Here is a 26,246-nt window from a genome sequence, read left to right as displayed (position 1 = left end):
GACATGAATAGAACCGCTAGAGAAATGAAAGTGATGAAAAGTAATATGCTCCATCCTTTGTCTAACTTGCTGAAAATGGCAAAATAAAAACTTGGCATGACGTATGCTCTCAATTACAGACTAAATCAGGTTGGGTTGAGGCACTTTTTTGGTTGCAAAAGTCAAATGGGAGCGTATGATCAGTACCCATCACCAGTGGCATTTAAATATCGTCTTAGAGTCAACCTTTTAGGAAAAGACAGCACACTTGTAAGCTCAAAGAGCAACGTTTAAAACTGCAAAAGTGAAAATGTAACATCCGCCTCATTTTCCCACGTCCCTGACAAGCAAGACGCATCATTCGAAGACGAAGGAAATTCCCTTCAGAGAGAACCCAGTTTATCAGCAATTTTATTTTGCTTACCAGAATTTAATAAGGATGATCAAAGTGACTACTTCAAAGACCAGGAAAATGAAGAACAAACATGGGAAGACGCCATAGAAGAGAAATAGGGTTTGCGATATGTTGGCGGGTTCATTCCTCGCAAGTTTCCACAACTGGAACATTCATGAGCAAAAGTAACAAAGAAAGATGACACAAGATTGGTGTCATAAGCTTTAGTGAGGGTAAACTAATGAAACCTAGTGTTTCTTGATCATTTGAAATGTATAGATAAGATGTTTGATTCTCACCATGTGGGGGGGAAAATGTTTTAACAGCCTTAAAAGGAGCGATAATTAAATTAGCCGATATAATTAGCAGTCACATCCAAATAACTTTAGAAGTCGAAATATTTTGTTCCATGCTGTACAGTTTTTAGAATTCGAGATTTGAACAGACACATTAGTAGTTCCAGGAAAGCGGTGAATAGATTGGAAAAGTTAGCCACATAACTATATATGTGCAAAATGTGATTTTATGGAAATCTGTCAAATGTGTATAATTTAGAAATATATTTACATTATTGTTTAGAATGTCCTTTAGAACTCGCTCATGTTTATTTAGTATATTAGAATATAGTTTTTATTCTGACTATTAGTTTCCTTCGGAAACAGATAATAGTATTAAATAACGGGAAAAAAGAAAGCAGGGGTAGGTTTTCTATAATATCAATGTCATTTGGCGAAAATGTTCTAATGATCTCTCTTATGATTATTCTTAACATCGTAGAATGAAGAACCTTCATCTGACTATTAATTTAACTATCTAATATCTTAAGAGTATTTAGAAAAATAAAAAAAGAGAAAGTAAAGGCTGGCTCAATTAAGACTTTTTTTTCTGTATTGCATGTGATTGTTTTCATATTTTATCGTTACGTTAAATTTATTGTGAAATAACATTCTATTTTTTATGTGAATTGGTGCTGCTTTTATGTCCATATTATAGTAAAGATTTTACTGCCTCTTCTTCTCTCCTCAACAATACCACGACGCACGATAACTTAAAATCATTCATTCATTATTCCTAAAAAATATAAAGGCTACCTCCTTCTACCTCAAGTTGGCTGTGTATCACCGCAATGACGAATGATTTTGTTATTCATATGTGCTAAAATTTATTGTGAAAAGCTTTGTTCTTTCATTTGCTGTTTTGTTAATATTGTTCAACTAGACCGTCTCACTCGGCGCACCGAACACTGGCTCAATTAAGACTTTTTTTTCTCTCTCTATTTGGTTTCTGTTTTGCATTAAATTGTTTTCATATTTTATCATTACGTTAAATTTATTGAAAAATTCCATTTTTATGTGAATTGTTGTTGATTTACATACATACAGTAATATTTTAACTCTCTCTTAATATATCAACGCTGCCTCATTCAGTCTCAAGTCAGCTGGGGGTGACGTCACCGCGGTTACTTAAAATTTTATACATCTTTTATGCTAAATGTTATATTGAAAGCTAACTTTTATATTAAATGCTTTATACTTCTATGTATTTTGTAGAATATTGATATCATTAAACTATATATTGTAAATGAAAAAAAAATTAATACAATTTAACTTGTAAGGCCCAGTAGGCCGTCGAATACAAGTATAAACTAGATAATCAGTCAGTTCGAAGTACGAGCATTTGTCCGACAAACGATACAAAATTTTATCGAAAATTTCGTTCGAAAAACGGAAAGTTCGACATATGAAACGTTTGACAAACGAGGTACCACTGAATAGCATCTATTTCTTGAATTTCTCTAAAAATTTATGAGGAAGTATTAGTATTATGGTATTTTCATTTATACTGTAGTTCTAGCACTAACATTCTGTGGTTAGATAACCTCCTCAAGGAAGTACCGCTTACAGTGTGCCTTTTGTGCAGCAATGATGTAGATGTGATATAGATGGTACTTGAGGTTTTTTTGTTGCGACCCTTCAGTTCCAAATGCTGCAATATATTCATTCTCTCATCAGACTTTTCGTTCATTTCCTTTAATCTTTTCCCAACTAGTTGTTGACTTTGCTCTAATATTCAGTTCTGTCTCAATTGCAAATCCTGCTGTTAATTAAAGCACCATGGCAGACATTTAGTTAATTACAGTATAAAAATAGCATAACTGTAGCTAGACAGGCAGTTTTATAACAAGATAACCAGTAATGGGACATACGGCATTAAGGATTTTTTTTATAAAACAAATTTATCAATTGTATATACAGTATATATTTTTTGTTAAAATCTTGAATTATCTAAATACTATACAGGACATAATTTTATTAAAACTGAAAGCCATATTAAATATATAAATACTTTCAAGACATTTTCAACAAAAAAATTATTGAATAATCAAATCACAATACTGTACCCATATATAAAAATTTCCCAGTTACCATTTGATATAATAATCATCTGGACATACCCAGTATACAAAGTTCTTACCTTATTGCTTACTTCAAGTAAGTGCATAATAATGCATCTGTAAAATTCACATACATGCAAACAAAAGTAGTATATAAAACACTGAGCTACTGTACTGTGTTTGATAATTTCCTTCCAGAGTTAAAGCACAATCATTAGCTTGACCATTCACCTCATACTTACTAAAATATGTCATTCCCCATTATCCTAATTTGGTGAAATGTAAGAAAAACCAACTAAGAAGGGCCTTATTTCACCTTTGGAGCTTGCAAACATATTTTCTTAGTTACATAACCAGATATATCTTTCTTGGGTTAGAGTAATTATTTTTTAGAGATATTACAGAAGCAAAGGTTGCTGGCTATAGCTGTATACTAAAACAAAGTAAAAATAACATACACTAATTTGACAAAAACTTCTTGGAGATGCTTCAAAATAAATGGTATGTCACCACACCGGAGAAGAAACACTAACCAGAGGGTAAAGTACTGTTCATAACATACACGCCACAAGCTATAATCTTCTTGGGTTTAATTATTATTGCACTTAAAAGGAGTGATATCTATTTTCTAATTTGTATTTCTGTAGTAAATATTTAGAACAGTTAATATCAAATAAAAGTGAAAGCTACTAACATCCCAAAGAATGTTACCATTGTACGAAAAGTTAAGTATACTTTATATTATTATATCACAATTTTCAACATGCAGTGTTGTTGAATACATGAAAAAGCCTGCATTCTTTATCACAATTGCAAGACCACGCCTTTCAAAAGACAAACATTAGCTAGCTTCATTATTGAATCATTTACATTATCCTCTTTGTATGAAAAAAATCTTGGGAATGCACCTGGAAATTCTGCAGGACACTGATCATATTTAAAAATCATTGTAACCTTTTCGAACCATTGGAACAAGAACATCCATTGTCAACCTTACTTTTATTGTGTAATATGATTAACACCAGAATCTTTTTTTTTTTTTGTAAAAAGCAATATTTGATGAAAAATGTCTGATAAACATACCTGTTTAATCAACAAAGATCTCTGACTTTTGGAAAAAGTCGATTTTATTTCTGATAGCAGTCAGTTCATGGGAAGACAAGGTTAGATCGAAATTCATAGCTGAAAGCTGTCTGTACGGGCATATAGCAACATAAACTTAAAAATATACCATATATTCCATCAGAACGGCTTCTTCCTTTACCCAGGATATCTTGGTGTACAAGATTGAGTTTGTAGTTCCATTGAAAAACTATTCCCTGACCGGGCCTGACTCTCATTCTTTCTCCTCTAGGAAACATGAAGATTCTTGGGACAAACAAGTGATATGAATGGGAATTACAACCTAACATACCGGTAAAGCAAATTCATGATGGCAGGTAGGCCAACAAAATACACAAGAGGTTGTTTAGTGACCTGAGAACCAGCTCAGTCTCTCATACAATGGTTACCATTGAAGAGGCGCCTAAACACCTAAATTAGCAAAACACAGGGTTAAGTCGGTCCAAAGGGTTGCGTCATTAATGACTTGAACGGAAGGGAAAAGTCTCAGTATAAATGATCTAATCCTTAATATTTAGTTGTCCCTCTGGGTGACAGCACTTTACAGCTGTCTTACCTTTCATACATCATAGATGTACCGAGGTTTTGTAAAGGAACACACTAGTGCATCTAAGATGGGGACATATTGCATAGTGTGGGGTCTGTTGATATGCCTGTTTAGGTATATGAAGTGTTTTAATGTATTAATTTCACGATTATTCAAGATTTCCTTACAAATAGGAAGCAGCGAGTTGCTGTTTATGGGATCTTTAATGAACCAAGACTTATATTGTCCAGAGTTCCGCACGGCAGTGTTCTTGGTCTACTGTTATTTTTAAGAGTATGCAAGTGATATGGTTGTTGGCCTGGAAAACAAGATTGTTTAATATGCTGATGTTGCAACACTTGTGGGTCCACTTATGAAAAATGAAGCTGTCCTTAGTCTCAATCAAGACATGGAACGGATTAGTGAATGGTGGGGTATGAGGCTAAACTCCAGTAAAACAAAAACATGAGGAGATCACGTACAGATTTTCCACCCCATTCTCACGTTCAGGTGCGCTTTTTCCATATGAAAAGGGTTCATGTTCTGAATAATAATAATGATAATAATAACACGCAAACTGGAATAGTGCATGCATGGTCTGAATAGTCTAAAGAGTATAGGGAAATCTACAGTCGGCCCTAATAAACGAAGGGATGCTATTAATTTAAGTAGTGACTAAAGCCGAGACAAATTTAAACGTTTACATGTAAGGACAATACATGGTTTCGGAAGTACAACGCTTTTATCACGCTTGTAAATACAGCTGTAAAGGTCACTTAATACAATTTCAGTAAAGTACTTAAACAACGGAAGTAGAGGGTGAAAAAATGCGGGATTGATGATATGATTCACCATGCATAGAACTTCAGAGTACATTTGAAATAATGAGGGTTAGGGATGTTTTACTAGGATAGAATGACGACGCCTGCCAGGAGAGGTTTCAATAATATTCTGAGGTGCTTGGATTTCAAAAGTAAACTGAAATGATATATAATTTTTGTTTAAATTTACGACGCTACTTTTCCAAGACAATGAACCTTCATATGTGAATCCAGGTCTAATGGCTTTCTCCCAGGCAACTATTCTTTAAAATCAAAGAAAATACAGTGAACATGTGAGTAAGATAATCATTGCCCATTATCTTTATGTATCCATCGGACATTATTTCAAGCCAGATACTTTGAAGGTATTCGTTAGTGTTTTTTTCAAATTTTAATTTTTTTGTTATTTTTGTTTTTTACATATGCAGAAGCTGATACAAATATGACAAAAACATCAAAGAAAAGCTAGTACAGCAGTAATATTCTCCAGATAACCCATGACTGGTGTCATAAAATCCTCATCACCCAAGTTTAGTGGGTGTCTTTACAGTGACACTCTCTCTCCATCACCCAAGTTTTGTCGGTGTCTTTACAGTGACACTATACATGTTTTTGGTGCATAAAATAGTTGGTGAGAGTATCACAATTAATCTGATTATTTTTATTTCACATAAATATCAATCTGATTCTACTTACACGTTCATCATAACATCAAATGGTCATTTACCTTTTGCAGTCTCATCGTGTGCCATTCAAATCATCAACATCCATCACCCTACACAGAACATACCTGGCCATTTCTAAAATGTGGAGATGTAGTATATAAAATGTTTAATCCTACACATAAAAATTGAGCATTATTCTAACTGATCGATTTACTCAATGGTTAGCTCAAAAACAGCTGAATTCACACATGATTTTACTGGAGACTTGCAACTTAGAGAGAGAATTTTTTTTAATGATTTTCAATTTGACCATTGAACTGTACTTTGCTAATGAGGAAACACAGCACTTTTCATCAACATGGCTCAATATCTGCCACAAACTTCTGAACATGCCCCAATGATCAAGCAAAGCCTATATAGTTATTAATATAATAACAGTAGATCAGGTATTATTGTGTGGAAAGGAATCATGAGACCCCGAAAATCTTGCTTTAAAGTAAACTGTTGTTAACTTGTGTTGGTTGCTGTTGAAGTCACTGGTCTCACTGGTAGGGGAGTTAGCTTGTCGTTGGTATACCTGTAAAGAAGGAAAAAATGATCACAGTGGAACTTTGAATAACTCACTACTGTGTTAAATATACAATATATTTATAGATACTGTACTTTGAAGTCATCATTCATAAGATGATAAATTGAGATAGATTACGCTCTTAAGCCTTGGGTGCTGTTTTAGGCAATGAAACTCATTTAAAAAAACAAGGTTCACAATTGGAGATACACACCTTTGCTTAAAACCTTACATATTTAACAAATAAGATCTTGCTTTTCTATGGAGCGAAAGATCTTCTTCATGTGAGGTTTGACCTCAACATTGCATTCTCTAACAGGGATATATTTATATATGAGTGCAAAGGGCCCTAGGCTGGTAGGACCAAAACCAAATTAAGCATATGTTCAGGGTATTGACACCATATTGATTTAGTCTTTGTTGTTTACTTACATTGTGGTGGTGTGCAGGCTTACCAACATATATGCAGTTATCTTAACATATCAAAAGAATTTTTTCAGCAAGTGCGGGGTCTTAAACAATTTCCTTTTTCGTAACCTCTAAATCATCACAAACCCTATCACTACTATATGGATCCATTCTCCAGTACAAATAATTCACTGCCGAACATAATAGCCACAGTGTGACCCATGATCTGAGCTTACAAATTCTGCAAGACCAATTAGCACCACATTTAATTCAAGATACTGACAAGAATATAAAGTTTGTTTGCTGTATAAAAGCCTTATGCCATCACCTCCAAGGGATGAGACATCTGCGGAAAGACTGCAGTTCTGCGACCGAGCAAGGTCCTTGTACTGAAAAGGGGACAGGTAAACCAAAGTCTTGAGAAACCCGATAAAGCATCGTCTTAGGCTTGGAAGCTACAGTACTGGAACCTGCAGGGGTTTCGGATGTTTGACTGGAAAATGCTTCCTAAAAGAAATAGAAGCCCAGCAATGGGTCTAAAATTAAGAAAATGATTGTTTAGCTGCTCATCGCTGTCAAAGATTATAGACATAGGAGGATAGGTGTCGCTTCGTTGTGATATTTTTTCTTGGATGTTGATGTTGATATTTAATTATTCTTGTTTGTTTTTGTTATGTAAAAACTGTACTATCAAAATAGTTTGTTTTCCTCCTCCCTGGTGGTTTGTGTTTGGTAACTGCCACTCATGACCATTCTGTCTTTTCATTTATTTGTGAGTGAGTGGCCTTATCGGAGATGCTTTCAACTGAAGGAGTCGGTTGATCTGAGCCTCATTACTCATGGTGACTGTTGGATTTGCTACGAAAAGCCTGTTTGGATCTACTATTATTTCTTGAAGAATTATTCTCCTTCCTGCCTCACCCTCGGCTCAGTAAATGTCGAGGGGCTCTTGCTTAGCCAAAGTATAAGTAATTAATGCTCTTGGAATGTTCAGGCGATCGTTGTGAGGCCCTTGGCCATGGTTTGATTTAGACGTCCCGGGTTTCTGGAGGATCATCCTCGTGGACGTAGGATCACTGTTGTGTGGGTCCTGTTGAGTACCATTAATACATACATACATACATACATACATACATACACATACACACACACACACATATATATATATAGTATATATATATATATATATATATCTATATATATATATATATATATATATATATATATATATATAACGTGCATACACCACTTCGCCACCTCACTTTTGTCTCTGGACGCAGAGGCACATATAAGTGATTGCGAAGATCACGACTACAACTCCAGTGTTTCGGAGGAAGGAAACCACCGTAAGGTTCACTTAGTCTGTAACTGATAGATTTTTCTTAGTTTCCGTTTACCTTCTCCTGTCTGAACCCCCCTTCCCTTTTTGGAAGTGTTTTTATTCTACTATCTTCATTGGGTAAGTGTGTTGTTTTGTGTAAATATTTCAGAGTGATTGTTTTTCATTAATATTATGTATTCCAAGGTTCAGAAATAGCTTCTGTCTTGATATTCTTGTATTAGATTTAAGTGTTTTTGTGGTGTTTCGTTCGCCACCACCCCCCCCCCCCAACTTTGAATTGATTTTTGCACTTTTGATATTATTATTGTGGACTTAGCTTGTGGTTGTGAACAGTAAGTTTCGTAAAAAAGAAGTTTATAAGAAAGAAGCTTATATTCAAGGATGACAGTGAGGCAGAACTGTCATCAACACTAGAAGGAGGTAACTTCCAGTACTTTATGAATAAATAGGATACATTAGTGACTAAACACAAGAATAAAGTAAATATCTTGAAATAAATGAAAAACTAAAACATACAGACCTTGTGACAAAATTGTGGACGGTGGCTGTTGAGACTTCAACTCCCTCTTCTAGCAGATATTTTGCACCTTCTGAGAGATCAAGTATTGCAACAAGAGGCACAACGTCATCTAAGCAAGCAAAGTCCCTCACACTGTCTGCAACCTCATCCTTTGGAAAAAAATAAAAAAATTAAGTATTCTTATATTTATATTTGTGGGCCTAACTGCATTTCACTACACAAGTGCTATATTTATTGAGTTCAGTTTGCATCAAGGCCTACAAACACTAATGCAGCCAAGAAAGAAGATTGGACAGTTGTGAATGTAAAGGATATTCTTAATGTATTTTACCGAGTTATAGACTTAGTCCAAAATCTCCAGTCTACAATATGAACATTAACTTAAGCAACTGAATCAAGATTGAATACAAACAATGCTGCAAGTTACAAGAATATTTTACAACTGCTGTACTCAACCATATTGCCACTAAAGATGTCTACTCACAATAGTGACACATTTTTTCTTACAAATAAAATAATTTCATTGAGTATTGAACCCAGTTAAATATGAAAGGCACAACATTCCATTCGCTTTGTTTTTCATGGCTCTGAGATTTAATGCTATACAAAAAGAAAACAGACTCTTTAATATTGCTGCACAGTGAGTCATGTTTTCAATATAAATAGGTTGTCTGTACTGATGGCAGTATCCTTCCTTTCCTAAAACTGACTTTCTGGGCTTCACAGCTCCAATTTATCATACAGAAGGATTCTGCAAGAGGCTTGGGTTAGATGGTGTTATGAAGGTTGTAATGTATTCAGAATCAATTCGGTTCAGAGCCATGACACTGGTTTAAACTTCCTTAATATTCTGAAATACAACTACAGATATATACATTGGGTAAATCACGAAAACATCATGCAGGAAGGAATTCAGACCTTTTTTTTTATATAAAATATGAAATTCCCAATAATGTAAGCTTATAAAAAATTACAAAATAGAAAGTACAGATTCTAATTTGCCGTGAAGACACCAGCAATATACCAAAATAATGTCTTTGTGCCAAAAGAACATTGAAGAAATGTAAATGACAGTACCTATGATATTTCGAAGAACCTTACTTCAGTTTCCGAATTAATATCTTTCGCTGGCAGAATGAAACTATAATAATTCCGGCAATACATGACAAACTATGTGTGGTTTGGCGCATATACACTGTGCTGGAATCTGTTATACAACACAAAAATACTGAATTGGTACTGTGCATGCGCAATACTACAAAAATTAAGCGCATAAGATTAATTAGCCATACGAGAGCGAAAATGAATGTTCTTTAACGAACTGCAATGAATAACCTATAATATGAACAGAGTAATGAGGTAAAATGTGATAACTGAAATTATCGACGTAGGAGGAGGAAGCAAATGAATATCATTTAGAAATGGCTATCCTTGATTATCAATGGCTAGTGATTTTTATAAGAATAAATATTTATATATAGACTTCTTACTAGTACGAATGGTTAGCCTTTGCAGCTGGTGGGCCATGCATCTTCGGAACTACAATGAGTTAACAACACCTCGTATAACATCATTAGGAATAAACACGGTGAAACCATTCGAAAGTCCTATCCTTCATTGGGCATGCTTATCATCTTGATGATGCCCAAAGCCTCAAACCGATTTAAGGTTAAAAAAAAAGAAAAAAAAAATCTAGCCACATTTCATGAAACTTGAACAGCTAAGCTAAATATTTATTATGTAAAATCTGACAAAATCTAATGTTTTACGTAAAGTTAGTACCCATTTAACTTCGCACTGTCACTACTTGAATTAGATAAGGCCATACCTCTCCAGCCACAAAGAACTGTAGGGTCAGTCCTCCTTCGTGAGAATGCTCCAGTAGATATTCCTCAGCAACAGGCAACAGAACATCACGGCCAAATTGTAGTTCAGTATTTTCTCCATCTGTAAAATGAAAAAGTCAAATTTCACTCCAAATTTCTACTTTTTTTTTTACTACTAATAGTAACTCAGGCCACAAACCAGGTTAATTCCATTCATAAATATAGTAGATGCCTTAATGGTTCATTCCTAATGTGGCCATATTATAGTAATATTAAGCTGTAGTAGTAGCAGCAGCAGTAGCAGCGATGAAAATCAAAATGCAGTGTAACAATGATGCATGAAATGAAAACTGACAATATATGCAAGCTAATATTTTGGAACACAGCTTCTTTCAACAAGTAGATTTTTTCAAGAAATAAATAAGTTGCGTTCATTGTGGTAACATTATTTAAAAACACTGACAGAAAAATAAAGTTGTAAAACTTACTTCAACATAAACTATTTGCACTAATACAATATCGAACTTAAAAGCTTTGTACGATGGCGAAGCGCATAAGATTGAAAATTGAAACAAACGTAAAGATAATATTTCAAGATACTGTAAACAAAACTGTCCACCAGGGGTGGCTGAAAGACATGACTAACTTTCGATAATTTCATAACTGAGCCTAAATGAAAACTGAGAAAACACACTGTAGTTTATCACACACCTCATGAACTCTGAATATACAAACTGGAAAGAGTAAATACACTAGAGGTGAACTTGCTACGTACATACAGCTTATTCATGAAATTCTGGATATATACAATCCAAAATAAAGGAAGTAGTGCATTACCTGTGAACAGGACTAAGCAAGGACTTTCCTGCAGACGTCCCATATGTCTTTCTGCAAGGATATCCACACTCTGTGGTCGCCAGGGAAACCTCTGTTGGTTAAGATACGAAAGCAAAGAATGAGTAAGACAATGCACGGAAGTTAGACAAGTAAAATAAAATTTTGAAAAGGACAGTTTCAAAACTGCAGTAAAAGTAAACAGAACTACGCTAATGTATATATACAAAAGACGACACAGCCAATTTTCAAAGAACCTCATAACTGACTTAAATAAAATTATAGAGTTCTCTTTTTACTGATATTAGGTTATTATGTAATGGAAAATACACAAGAAGAGAGAACAATAATTATATCATTATCAGCTACGACTGAATTTTATCAAATGGGCGCAATCTCTGTTTTTGTCTACAATTTCCTCAATAGGTTAAAAATGTCCTGAAAAGATTGATTGTATATGCTTTCAATATGAACACACACGATATGTATCCTCTGAGAAGGAATGCATTTCTGAAACTTACCTCACCACGTGGATCCTCAGTGAGATCTGCCCTCCCGTCTGTGGTGATGACTGTATTGTCTGGTGCAAGAATGACCAGAGTAGGGATCCCCTGTACCTCCAGAGAGCTGGCCAGCTCTCTCCGGGCTGTTTCTTCCTCCCAAGATACGCTGAGCCAAGGCATAGTACTGTGATAGGCACGCCATGAATCTTCACTCCTGTTCCGCAATGTCAAGAATTAATTTTGGTTATTTTATGTGCATTGCATTCATTTATTTACCATTATGTCGCTATACTTATATAAGTTTGAAATGTCTTATTTTCTGAAACAAATGTGAATTAATTTAGCACATCTTCGGGCCCGTGGTCTTTTACTGAAATTAAACTCAAAATAGCCATGGCTACACGTGAGACTACTGGACATCATAGGAAATTTCATGTCAGTGGAACAACTTCTTGGTGAGGAAGAGTAATATTTTAGGTCTCATCGCTTGTTTGTTTTTAGACTTCGACACTAAAAGGGGTTTCGACTGATACCAGCTTGCTCCTCATGGCAATCTGAATGTGAAGTTCTCTCTAATTTGATATTTTTTACAGATAGAGTTGAGCTATTTTTTTTAAACTTGGAAATAACATACTATAAAGTAAATAGGACTGTAAGATTGGCTAAAAACTTAATTAGGAAGTTCAGTAAAATAATTTTAAAAACATCTTTATATGAATCGATTAAGCACATGATCTTACAGCGAACGTTTCCGCATGAGCGAGTGCCCAAATGGGGGAAAGTATAGAAAAGTAGTATTGTAGTAAATGAGAGAGAGGAAGAGCGAGAGAGAGAGAGAGAGAGAGAGAGAGAGAGAGACCATTGGCAATTCATAAGCACAGCAGTTTTAATATACGCGCTCACCCTGTTTGCCTTCTCAGGCCTTGTTACCCTTTAGATGTACATGCAAGACTCCTAAGGGCTGTGGGAAGTTTCGGCAGCAATTTTTTTTCTTATTAAAAGAAGATTGTGGGTGTCAACTCTATATCGTTCTCGGGATTGCAATGATGACGAAGATGTGTGTGTGTGTGTGTGTGTGTGTGTGAGAGAGAGAGAGAGAGAGAGAGAGAGAGAGAGAGAGAGAGAGAGAAGGGTATCTTAAAACTATCCCCTACGAAAATCAGACTTTAATTGTTTGCAACAACTACAGTAGGATCTACGACGAAAAACTATCCAGCAACTGCCTTTCAATTTCCATTCTACATTACTTGAGTCTTGATTAGAAGTCAACGATTGTTTAAAAGAGCTAAAAATCAAGAACGAAATCAACACCTCATTTTTCTCCAATGGGCAATGCCGTGTTGCAATGGTCTGACTGCATGTCTAGTCCCCTCATGACTTTATTTGACTGTTTCAATGACTAATGTCTGATAAGAAGCAGAAGAACGTCATCACGCAGTCACTTCTATTGAAGCTTGATGGTAAAAAGTAGAGCCTTTTTAAAAAAAGCAAATTCCATTTACGAGAAAATGGAATTAAAAATCAATTCCAAGTAATGAAGTACGTATCAAACAGATTTTTCACCAGATTTTTCACGAGCCAAGTAATTCTACTGAGAGGAGGACTGTCGACGCCAACGTACTCAAAAATCGAAAGCTGTCAAGTTAATCAATAGGAGAGTAAAGCAAAAATACGTACGAGGGGAGAAAAAACCTGTTGACAGCAACCCTTTGTCTGACATTGCAATCCTACCCTCCTCCCCCACTTGACAACCATTGCAAGAGTACTTGTCACTGGTACAGTACTTCAGTCCGTCAGTCTCTCTCTCTCTCTCTCTCTCTCTCTCTCTCTCTCTCTCTCTCTCTCTCTCTCTCCAATTTCATTTCCTAAAATGGAAGTAGACCTACTCACGTATCTTTCACTTTGATCCGGAACATAGGTACACGAAATGAAATTGCCAGATTGAATTTAGGCATTTTCTCATATCTTTTTATATTTTATTTTCTCTTTCTTTTTATATTGCCTTTCATCGTAGTTACACTAAAGGAAACTGCTTAGCACACTGCAAGAAGCAAATTCATGAAACTGCATCCGTCAGAAGGCAAAAAAGATTCACTACACATAGCAAAATCACTCACGTTAGGCTGTGCCATTACAATACATTCTTTTAGAAATTCTTTAAGAAAACAATATACATTTTTAAAGAAAAGAAATAAATTCGCATCCCCTTCCCTTTCGAGCGTCCGTCCTAGTCCCCCCTATCCAACCCCCTCCCGCCCCCAGAAAAACTCCATTCTTGTAATCCACCCACTCAATGTCTATTTTTTTCTTTTACCTGTCCGAACTGACGAAGATGATTTGAAAGTTGCCTTCTTTCTTCTTGATCTCTTCGTACGCAGCCACCAACTGTGGAGTGAAGGCTTTGCACGGAGGACACTGGAAATAGAAACGCAAACATAAACGTAAACAGGATAAATTGTACCCTTTTTTCATCTGTGAAAACAAATCTGAAACGATAGACCTATAACTTTAATTTCTTAGATGTACTTTTTTCCGCAACTGGCAGTCCATTCAGTTCTTAATAATTTTTAAAAACATCCCGAATACAATTATTTCTCTTTTGTGCACGAAAGTATACCTAGGCAAGCCACAGTACACCTGGAAAGAAATATATACAAACGAAATATCACAAATGATAAATAAAGCTATTCCTATCGGTGAAAAACAACCTGGATGCTAAGGGTCTGACCATATTCGTTAATTTTCAATAATCTCAGAACGTAGAATTAGTTTATAAACTACACGGACACGATCAATAGATCTGAGGTTTTATCAGAACGACGAAATATTGAATCAAATATTCTAAAATAAGTACCAACACTTTGATGCTTTATGCTAAGAATATTATTCATTCAATACAAATAATCAACTAGCTTTGTTAAATGAGCAAGAAGCTCTTGATTCTGAAATGTTGGTGCTTAACATAAGAATCCTAAAATACCTTTGTTTATTTTTCTAAAAGCAGCCATCCCACATTTCAACAGATGATGAGTTCTCATATATCTACTAACGGATAACAATTTTTGAGCCTATATCGTGAAGCTCAAAGTGTAGTGAGAAATTTGCTTCATATCTTCGGCAAAAAATTAAATCATTGCTTTCTATCAGCGTCATCATGTCAATTGTCATCATAATTATCAACAGGTAAGTACAATATACTTATGGCATATCTAAATCTTTTGGTCTGTTCTACCTTAGACCGAATGTTGTTTATAAATTTACATGCCCTGGATGTCCGAGTTCTTACATTGGATCAACTCGAAGGTTCCTGCAAGTGAGATATTGCAGCCATATGGGTTATAGCTTTCGTGCAGGTCAAAGAATTAAGCAACCAGAATTTTCCAATATCAGAAATCATGCTGCAGTTTGTAAAATAAGAGATCTTGAAGCAGCACTTCTCCATAATTGGCTATACGAAGGACCCAGATCACTTAACCACCTTAGAGTCATTACTCATAAAAAGGCTGGTTCCTTCACTAAACAATGACACCTCGGCTTCAACTTTGTATCTGGCATAGTTTTTTGTTTTGACTGGGACCTCAGATTTTGTCATTCCCTCTTCTTCCCTTACCTTAGATGGTTGGTGTTTTAGTAGTCTCTCTTTTGTTTATTCTACTGTCTTCTTAAAATAACAATAACGCTTTTTTACAGTTTTTTTTATGTCAATTTTAATCTTTGATGAATTCCTTTTATGTATTAATATAATGTAATTGTTTTTATTTCTTCACAGACTGATGATGCACCGTGTTTTGTATGCGAAACGTTTTTTATAATAAATAAATTATGCCTTGTTACTGAGATTGTATCATGGAACCTCCTGAAATCTTGCTGTATTTCCGTCTGGAGATACTAGAATTAAATTATATCCATCTTCTCTTATGTTAGTTTGATGTTATCTGAATTTTTGAAAACAACTGTCTATCGTCTTCCAATCGAAATGCTTACTATTACTATCGCCAACCGTGATGTAATAACTTGGATGTAAAAATAAACAAAGTAAATAACATGGCTTACTACAGATTAAGTGAGAATATCTACTGATAAGTCGAACACTGAGAAGAATAGAAACTTATTCTTGGCTCAGAACAATAAGCAAAATATCATTACGTAAAATATTCCAAAGATAACAACCTGGAACGAGAATTTAAGTAACATGAACCGATTTTAACAAGGTTTAAGGCGGTTAAACAACAGCAGTGATAAAAAAAAAATACAGAGAAAAATCAACAGAAATAGTAACAATAACGAGAGATAACAAAAGAAGCACCAAGATCAAAGGTAAGAATACCCCTTTCTCGAGAACCCCACGTACCCAATGCGCTGAGAAGTAGAGGCCTTTGTATGAGTCCTTGATGGAGTCGTATGTGATGGTCTGGCCGTTGGGATCGACCAGAGTGGTGGCTGACAGTACCTCCCCTAAATTTCGAGGGCGCCAGGGAAACGTCAGTGCCTCCGGGTCGCGGGTGACCATCTCTCGACCGTTTTTGGTGATGACTCGACCGCTTCTGGAATCGATCAGGACGAGCGAGGGGATGCCCGTGACCCGGTATTGGCGCGACAGGCGAATCTGCAATGGAGGATGTGAGGAACCTGTTAGATGAATAAGTACTGACTGGAGAGAAAGTAGGTGCACTGCAGAAAGCAGCTTCAAGCAGTAAAAGATGAGTTTCCAAAATGGAAAGGCTAAGGATGATCCAGTAACAGTTTTATGAGAATAATGATTGTGGAAAAAGGGAAGAACGAGGATGAATGATAGGATCAGAACAAAGCGGAGAGAGAAGGAGGAGGGTGATCAACAGAAAGAAACTGGAATTCTGAACGACAGGTATAGGACTGAACTACTAACGAGGACACAGGAGGACAAAAAATGGACAGTAAACTTAATGAAAAGGATAATAAAAGGGGGTTAGAACAATGATGATTGTAGAGCGGCAGTGATTGTTAAATGAATGATGTTCACATGAAAGACACAAAGGCAATGATAAACGTGAAAAGACATTTTAAATTTTTAAACACGAAAGCAAACAAGAAGAAATTACAGTAAAATGGCGGTTTTAAGATAAGTATAGCACATGAAACTAAGGAACATTAGAAAAATACGTCATACTAGTATTGTGACCCACCCATTTTAAAATATCCAGAACGGAAAACAAATATTTGAGGAAAACCAGAAACCTGAAGTGGTTGGAAGGGAAACCAGCAATAACAAACGAATGCAAACGGGGAAGGCATAAACCCCGAGGCCGAGGAAAAAGGAAACCTTAATTCCCCTCCCGACGGGATAAATCCTAAATAGCTGAGAATACAACATCTCCAGCGAGCTAAGAAGTTTACACACTATTAAGGAAAGTTGGGGAGCATTCCCATGGAAAATTTGTTAGTGAGAGAGAGAGAGAGAGAGAGAGAGAGAGAGAGAGAGAGAGAGAGAGAGAGAGAGAAACTATTTTCTACTTCGAAAAAAGGGAATTCAAAGAAGGAAAACGGCAGGACAGTACGGAAGATTCTACTTTCAGTTATGATGGATGGAACGGCATCTCCTTTCAAAGACTCACAAGACTGATGGCTGATTGAATTCACGAATGGGTATTGGCGTTCACGTAAGCCAAGATGTAACTTTGAGGCATTGTGCACAAACAAGACTGTCTAAAGTGAGAATATTATGAAAGTATATAGTGTTGCAACATCACTGCTCTACCCTGAACACAACAACCAATATATCTGGCAGGCTTCCAAAATTACATACTACCTGAATTGGCCTTCCGATCAAATATATCAAAAATACAACATACAAAGACGTTAAAGGTGAGTAGTTTATGTTTCGAGTCATTTTCTGTGGTCTAACAAAGCTCTCAGTTAGTCAAATGGAGGAATGCATAAAATAATAATTATGAAGTTAGCAGCAGAGATGGGTGGTCTATTGTCGCCTAAGTTTCTTGAGGTCAAATTCACAAATTCTATCGAAAAACGCCCACACAAAAGCACATAATGGGGGCTACAATTGGCATAGTTCCTGCAAAGGGGGTTAGCCGAATGACTACCTAAACATTTCCCTTTGTTTCCTGTCTTACCAATATTTTCAAAATAAATAAAACCATCTAACAGAAGGACAGCATTACGTATAAACCGGTGAACAACCAGGCAGACGAAGAATTCCCTAAGTTCAGTCAGTTGAGCTTTTTTCAATATTCTCAATACAAGTGGCATAAACCATTTTCTTCTGTTGTTTTTATAGCATATAAATTTTACCTTCATTGCAAGGTACTAGAGAATCCACATCGAGTTTACATACAGGTAGCCAATTTCAAAATAAACAATGCATTTTCATTAGGATCGAAATTCCATTCCCAGAAATTTATCAGAGGAACGTACGACACAAAAAGTAAGACGAAGAGACATGGTGAACGCAAAGCGTAAATCAAGCACATACCTTTCCAGTAATAACACAGAAAAAGTCTTACGTAAAAAGTCAGAGGTATGTTTTGAGTGAAGAACTCTGAAAGCAAATTGCCTGAAAATACTACAATAAAACATATCCCTCGATTTTATGGACACTGAAAGCACGCAACAGAAACATTTGTGCGAAAACTAGCCAGAGTTTACTGAACTCCTAAGTATAAATGCCAGTGAATCCTTAAAAAGTAAAATGGAATTTTGTAGGAAATTCAAAATACAAGTTTCTTTGCTTCACGCTGAAATATTCGAAGTTGTTGGTATGATTTATAAGTGAAGTGTCAAAAGGTCGGGGGACGAAGGCTAAAAGGTCAGAAGAAACAAAAATAACAACTGAGAAATCAAGGGACCTATTCACGCCAATCACAAGTTCATGTAGGGGGAAAATTACTAACCAGGAGTTTTGCCAAACGTAAATCCAAAGGTAAGGGCTGAACATATATTCAGGCCGTTAAATTTGTGGATATATAAAAAATATGGTCATGAAAACTAACAGGTATCTTGGAGGCCGGATGTTTGTAGATGAACTTGCCTCAAAGCAACAACGCTGTCTGAAGAAATATCACACAAAACCTCCGCAACGTTGCAGTGATTTTTCAAGCGATAAAATGCGAACCCACATTAGTCAGCCCTCCTCCTTTATGTCGAGGGACATAAGGATGCTTTTAAAAGAGTCCGGCAAAACGGTTACATAACAATATACAATTCCCTATGCTTGTTTCCGGAAGTCTGACTACTTACAAAAATCAATTCACTCTCGTGCGCACACATGACCACTCGTTAGCACATACGCATGCACACACAAATTCACACACATGTGAGTGTGCGTGTGTATTATAACGAATTTAAAGTCGTCCTCGTAGGCTTTTTTCCTTAAATGCCTATGCACATGTGGCAACTTTTATCTTAAATAGACGCTTTTCCAATATCTTATGTTCTAATTTCTAATGCTGAAATTTGGAGAAAAAAATGCTACTATTTTGCTGTAATTTCTCAGTTCATTTCTTCGCTCTCTTAATGAGATCGAAAGATAATACCGATAGCTCAGGAGCTAGCAGCACTGCTTGCGCAGAAGAATCAAATTTTCTTACTTCTCAGCGCAAATGTGAAATCGGAGCGCTGGGTTTGGATTAAACGAATAATAGCGGGTTTAATGAGCCATTCAAAACTTCAGCCTTCAAGGTAAGAACTAAGGGAAATTCGAAAAGTGTTGCCTTAAAATAATAGATGCCACACATACCTCTCTCTCTCTATCTCTCTCCTCTCTCTAAAAAATATTATATATAATATATATATATACTATTATAATATACTATAATATATATAGATTATAGATATATATTATATATATTATATTATCAGTGGAGCTAGGGATGGGTCAGTGGTCGCCGTAGCTAAGAAGCACCTCAGAACTAAGAGATGTCAGAAGCTCCTCAGACATTGCCCTGCAGACACCACTTCACCCCTTCTACTCCCCCTGCCTCCTCTGGGGAAGTCCCAAGTATTTTTATACTTCCATAGTGCTCAGGAATATCAGCAGATAAGAAGACTACCAAGCCCAGGATTTCCAGATACTGTGAGAGTAAATTCCAGTTCAGCCAGGGAATTGTTTTGCCTTTTGTCATTTCCATTTTTTCAAGACGACTTTCCCCCTCCTTTGTTTAGCTTCTCACTTCCCCAATTTTGGTTCAATGCTGTGATTAATCCCCTTGTGATACTAGTAAACATCCCCTAGTTAATTCAAGCAACGAAATAGTTCCCTCTGTAAACTCCCAGTCATTTTCATTCCCCTTGAGTGGCCTGTAACCATTTAGACTGAAAGAAAGTAGTGTGTAACGCTTGCCACGTGTTCCCTCGTCTCAGTACTCATACTAGGATGCAATCTCTTTGCAGACAAACAGCGTGCCTGATTCGTGTCTCATTGCCCGGCCACGTGTTTCCGGTGGATCGACAATCAACCACCTTATTAGTTCTGAGACCTCTGTAAATTAATGTATATATAGTGCATTTAAACTAAAGTCCAGCTTTTGTGTAAATTACCCCTTCATCAGTAATATCGGCCTTCTGCCATAGTTTTTTTTTTTTTCTCTTTTCTTTGTTGTGATCTCTCGTTCCTCCATTCAAGGCCAATTTTTTTAGTGTTAGACTACATTTTCCAGGAGTGAACGAGCAGTTCAGAACAATATATTATTATATATATATATATATATATATATATATATATATATATATATATAAATATATATATTATTATTATTATTAAAATCAGGGAAGAACTAACGAAACGGAGCTCGGAGTGATTGAGTCTCTATATACCCTAAGAAATAAACCCTCTCTTTGTAATAATGAAAGGTCTGTTGAATTGCTGTGTTTTTAGACTTTTTTTCTGCTCTCTTTGACAATAAACACTGAATATTTCTCTATATTTTAAGATTTTGTGCGGTTTTAGGTTACTGTATCTTGTAATTGTGTAATTTTATTACTTCATTGAATTTAAAGTAATTTATACTCCATTATTACTTCATTGATTTTAAATGTAACTTATATTTTATTCATATAGTGCCCGATGACGGAGGAATGTAAATCTCCGAAACTAGTCGCAACTAATAAAGATGCTCTTTATTCAAGCCCTGGTTTTAACATTTATTATTCGTCTCAGATTGCTGATACACACCACACACACACACACACACACACACACACACACACACATATATATATATATATATATATATATATATATATATATATATATATATATATATATATCACACCATTAAGCAGTTTGACTCCATGGAACCCTCTCACTCTCAATAGCAGTCCCTTCAAACACCTACACAAGAGGATCACTAGCAGTTCATCAAACCTCCTCATCATGACTGCACTTCCTGGATAGTAAGGCCGCCCATTTTCAGTATCTCTTTCTTACCATCTATCCAGCCCCTTCTAGGCCTTCCCTCCTCCTTCCTAACACTTCTGAATTATATAGTCTTCTTACCTACATGACCAAAAGATCTCAAAAACACCCTGATCCATTGTTTCGCCTATGTTAACTTTTTTACCACTTCTACTCACCTTAAAATTTCAACTGCACTTTTACAATTCCTTCATACATTCCCATCTCGGTTTCCATAGATATTCCAAATCTCCAGGTAAACTTCTCCAAACACACCTGTTCTCATTCTATCACCATTCTTTCGATTTTCTCCAAATGCTTCCACGATCCGACTGCTTCCATTCTTCTACATTCATATTGACATTCTCTGTTTCATCTTCACGGATTCTATTGACTTACATAACTTTACTTTAACTCACATTGACTCCAGACTTTCTCCTCTAGTAAAACCCTTCACCATCGTACTAGTTTCTGCTGTCGCTCTCCTCTACCCATGACTTCTTATCCAATATCACAACTTTGTATTTGTATCACCGGTCTTTTCTCTGATTTTTCGCCTTACTTTATCGATAATGATATTAAACAGCTATGGAGACACTCACCTAAGAAACACTTTCACTTCTAACCAGTCACTCTCACGTCTACATATTCTAGCACATATTTGGTAATATACAGCTTAACCCTTCACTTTTTAACTTTTCACATAACAGCTGACTAACTAGAGCTTGATTCACGCATCATTTCACTTATCTAAACTAACTGTCTACCCCTCACCTATCTTACACACATTATATATTATATAAATATATAAAATAATAATAAATATAAAATAAAATATATATTTACTTTAAAATATTTATATAATAAGAATTTATATATATATAATCTATATATATAACTATATCTATATATATAGATATATATATAATATATATATATATAGATATATATATAAAGATATATAATATTATATATTAATAATAATATATAATTAATATATTATATATATATATAATCATATATAATGTTTGCGAACAAAACAACGCGGACCATTTCACCTATATAAAAATAATGTACACGAGTAAGGTTTTGGGGTTACAAAATTTCCTTAACTCTAATTTGACAGGAAGTAATGATTAAATCACTTTCTCGTCTTGCGCTCCCCTTATTCTTAATCTCTTATTTACGGAAAAAGAAAAAAATGCACAATTTTCCCACCACTTCGTAACACTTGCCGGTAGCGTTTATGGAGGCCAAGAACCATAGAAGCCAGACGGTGCGTAATACGAAAGTAAAGTTCAGCGGTTTATGGCGTTAATTTAAGTTTTCCAGGCGATGTTCCTGCAACTAGATATCCTCTCTGGAAAGGCTGTTGCACAGCAGACAAGAATACACCGGAAAGAAGCCTTTTTCCAAGTACGAAGCAACATAGAATAAGCTGTACAACTCTTGACAGTTTTGAAAGTAATTTTAAACAGATGCTTCATTTCTCGCTTCAAAGTAAATCCTAACTAGTAACTATAGGTGCAACGTTTTCTGGTCTTGACAGGAAATTGGAATGGTAGTGTAAAACATTTCTTGGTAAACCGAATGAAGTACTGACACAAAAAACGGATGTTTAGGTATTTTATCTACACTTATTCCCGATTCTTCTACTCTGTTTAATTCTAGCTTCGTTTCTCATTTTCATTTTTTCTTCACTGGATACGGGTATTACGGTTCCCATTCTGTCGGACTTAACACAGAAAATATGATTAAGAAGTGACGGGAGAGAAGAAATAATGGATCGAAGTATGACGTTTAGAAATTTAAACCAATTGGCTTAACTAATAATCATAGATGTATGACATATACGTCAGGATTAAACTACTACAAAATAACTTGTTTTTAAGATTCTATGGGGTCGAATCAGCACAGCGGTCGGCGACTTTCTCCTAATTCAGTTGTCCTGACTCTTTTATCTGAAAGAAATAGGACTTCTGACTTGTCCTTTGGGATTAATTCCCACCCCATCCATTCCCAGCTCCTTCCATTGCACCACCAGGACTGGGATACTTAAAAACACGGGGTTGCTCGTTTCACAGACCTCTGCTTAGTGTACAGTAACTTGAATAATATACACAGAAATCAAGCTTTATGTACGTAAATATACAGTTTGGCCATCAGTTAAGTATATTTCAGTTTAACCAGACCACTGAGCTGGTTAACAGCTCTCCTAGGGCTGGTCCGAAGGATTAGATATTTTTACGTGGCTAGGAACCAATTGGGTACCTAAGCAAGGGGGACCTACAGCTTATTGTGGTATCCGAACCACATTATATCGAGAAATGAATTTCTAATCACCAGAAATAAATTCCTCTTATTCCACGTTGGCAGAGTGGAGAATCGATCTCGCGCCTACCGAATCGGTAGGTGAGCACGTAACCCACTCGTCCAACGAGAAACTATAAAGGGTTAATGCACGCGTGTATAAGTGCCACACTCGGATAAAGGAGAGGCCAGAGCGCGTAGTTAGCTTATTACTTTATAAAAACCTAGACGGTACCGAATATTGCAAAGCACCTTTGCGGTCTACTGGAAGCGGCAATGGGTCACAATGGAACCCCTGGATCATCTGAGTCTGTAAAGTAATACTTTAATAGTTACGAAATTCCATAAATCCGAAAACCAAGGCGCAGACTGTCTCCCTCTTCCTTTCAAGACAATAAATCATCATTTCCCGCATCCAAGGGGATGAGTTATTATTCATGGATGCTGCATTATTGCCTTACAGTTCATGTAGCTCGAATGGACTCACTCGACCTGAAACAAGTATTAATGATTTTCTCAACTGCAAACAATACGTGCATTTGAAATGCATGGTGCATATCCGTGCTGGATGACAGAATACTAATTTTGAATAGCGAAAAGTGCGTGTGTTGATATGCATATGAAAATACATATAAAAACGATACGATACATAGGCAGTGCGATTTGTTATAAATTACCTAGATAAAAAGCAAGGAGACGACGGAGGGGAAAACCAATGATGATGAATGTCCCAGATGATGATGATGATGATGACGAAGACAGTTTCAAGGAACGCACGAGAGACAAATCCCAGGCTTAACTAGGCAATCAATAACTAAAATGATTACAAGACCAGAACAGAAAAATAGAAAACGTGAAAAGGAAACGCCAAGTCATTGGATGATCACCACCGATAGTAAGAAAAAGTGAGTATGAAATGGCACCAGCATTTTCATCCTCTGCAGTACTGAATGATAGAATGTGCACGAGGGTGCTACGAAATTAAAATGTCAGGATTTCGGAAGTAAGCAAGACAAATGCTCAGGAGAACTTGTATCTCTCTGACGAGCTCAAAGTTTATGCTACCGAGAGATGCTACACACAGTATTGTCAACGCTGTAATGCACAACCTTACACTGGAGCAATAATTACGAGTAACAGAAGCAAAGTTCAAAACCCAAGGCAAAGAAAAACAAACTAATAAACAATATACGATTGAATGTTTTAATTCTGACAGAAATGCGGCTGGCAGCCACAGAAATATTTTTGAAAATTGAAAACTTAATAATCTGTGGGACACTCATGTTCAATAACATTTACAAGAGCAACTTCACGTATAAGGGTGGAGGATGCAGACTTAAGGAATCATGATGTTCCAAATATGTTGCGAAGGAATAGCATTAAGTAAGTAACCCCAGACATCAGAACCTACTTACAACACACACACGACAAGCATCTTACAAGATAAAGGCAACAGCACTGACTGACCGATTGTTTATCAGGCGGCGCAACGTAAGCAAAGAATGGAAAGTTCTCCCCAAAGGATAGTCAAGCACACCACGTGGAAAAGACTCAGGCAACAACAGAGGAAATCCAACAGAAAGCAAGAACAGCAAAGGCCCACTGACAGAAATCACGGACGCGGAAAAGTAAACACCGAGAAGATCGCAAAGAGGTCATGTAGGCGCGTTCCTTGAATGCAGCCCTTGCTCTCTCTCTCTTCGACGTCCCTCCCTCTCTTCCTCCTCTTCTCCTCATCCTCTTCCTACTGCTCCATGTGATCTTCTCTATTTCTTTCCACTCTGCCTCTCTGTAAACCAGCGTCAACAGTTGCCTTATTCGTCTTGCTCCAACGGCGGTCACAGTTCAGGTCCCTAATGGCTGGCAAGCTACTAGTTAAAAAAAAACCAATCTTCATCGGCATTCATGAAGTGCTTTCATTCTTAAGCAACCCGCAAAATGGCCATGAACTTGTATAGGAAAACTGAATACATAACCAGATACTAACAATATAAAAATATACACATATAAATGTGTATACTTACATATATACATATGATTTAATTCGTGTCTACCACCTAATCAAACAAAGCTTTACAGACAACACTACGGGAAAAACTTATTCCAAGTTCGGATGTCTACGCTACTTTATATGCCTACCTGTATATAAAGCTGATTTATTGAACCAATTAACCAAGCTTACATGAATAAAAGTACATACTTAGGAGCTGCATAAATTACACAATACTGATGTTGACGACCCGTATCTTAATTCTTATAAAAAAAAGTGTGTCGCAAGAGAGAGAGAGAGAGAGAGAGAGAGAGAGAGAGAGAGAGAGAGAGAGAGAGAGAGAGAGAGAGATACAATAACAGGAGATAGAAGCTGTTTTATCAGTTACTTAAACGGCTACAAAATATATGTTATACGATGACATTCCAAAATTGCGCTAAAATGACAAATGCAAAAGAGGATACTATTGTCTTAATAAAAGATAAAAGATAATAAAACATGATCGAAACACGGAACTTACTTTATATGTCCTAAAACCAAATATCTTCGCACCCGACAGATTCTTAACAGCTATGTCTATCCCAAACAATTCAGAAATTCTTTATAAAATATACAAGCACCTATATTCATGTTGTGCCTAAAGTTTTTCAAGTAACAC

At 36.1% G+C, this 26,246-nt stretch overlaps 1 protein-coding gene across 2 annotated transcripts in view; it reads right to left on the bottom strand.

Moving 5' to 3' along the window:
* Positions 1 to 2,608: 2,608 nt before the first annotated feature.
* LOC135225705 (nucleoredoxin-like) overlaps positions 2,609 to 26,246 on the bottom strand; it is a 470,296-nt gene continuing 446,658 nt past the window's right edge. For both annotated transcript variants that reach the window (XM_064265068.1, XM_064265069.1), the window contains exons 4-10: positions 16,255 to 16,509; positions 14,218 to 14,318; positions 11,922 to 12,117; positions 11,404 to 11,494; positions 10,569 to 10,687; positions 8,741 to 8,889; positions 2,609 to 6,479 (exon numbers count right to left, since the gene is read on the bottom strand). In XM_064265068.1, coding sequence (XP_064121138.1) covers positions 6,410 to 6,479; positions 8,741 to 8,889; positions 10,569 to 10,687; positions 11,404 to 11,494; positions 11,922 to 12,117; positions 14,218 to 14,318; positions 16,255 to 16,509 — 981 coding nt within the window. In that variant the 3' untranslated portion in view covers positions 2,609 to 6,409. The remainder of the gene's footprint in view (positions 6,480 to 8,740; positions 8,890 to 10,568; positions 10,688 to 11,403; positions 11,495 to 11,921; positions 12,118 to 14,217; positions 14,319 to 16,254; positions 16,510 to 26,246) is intronic.

This window comes from Macrobrachium nipponense, chromosome 13, assembly GCF_015104395.2.
Source record: "Macrobrachium nipponense isolate FS-2020 chromosome 13, ASM1510439v2, whole genome shotgun sequence".
In the NCBI taxonomy this organism is placed as follows: domain Eukaryota; kingdom Metazoa; phylum Arthropoda; class Malacostraca; order Decapoda; family Palaemonidae; genus Macrobrachium; species Macrobrachium nipponense.
Note: the sequence above shows the minus strand (reverse complement) of the source record. Positions and strands in the feature narration are given on the sequence as shown.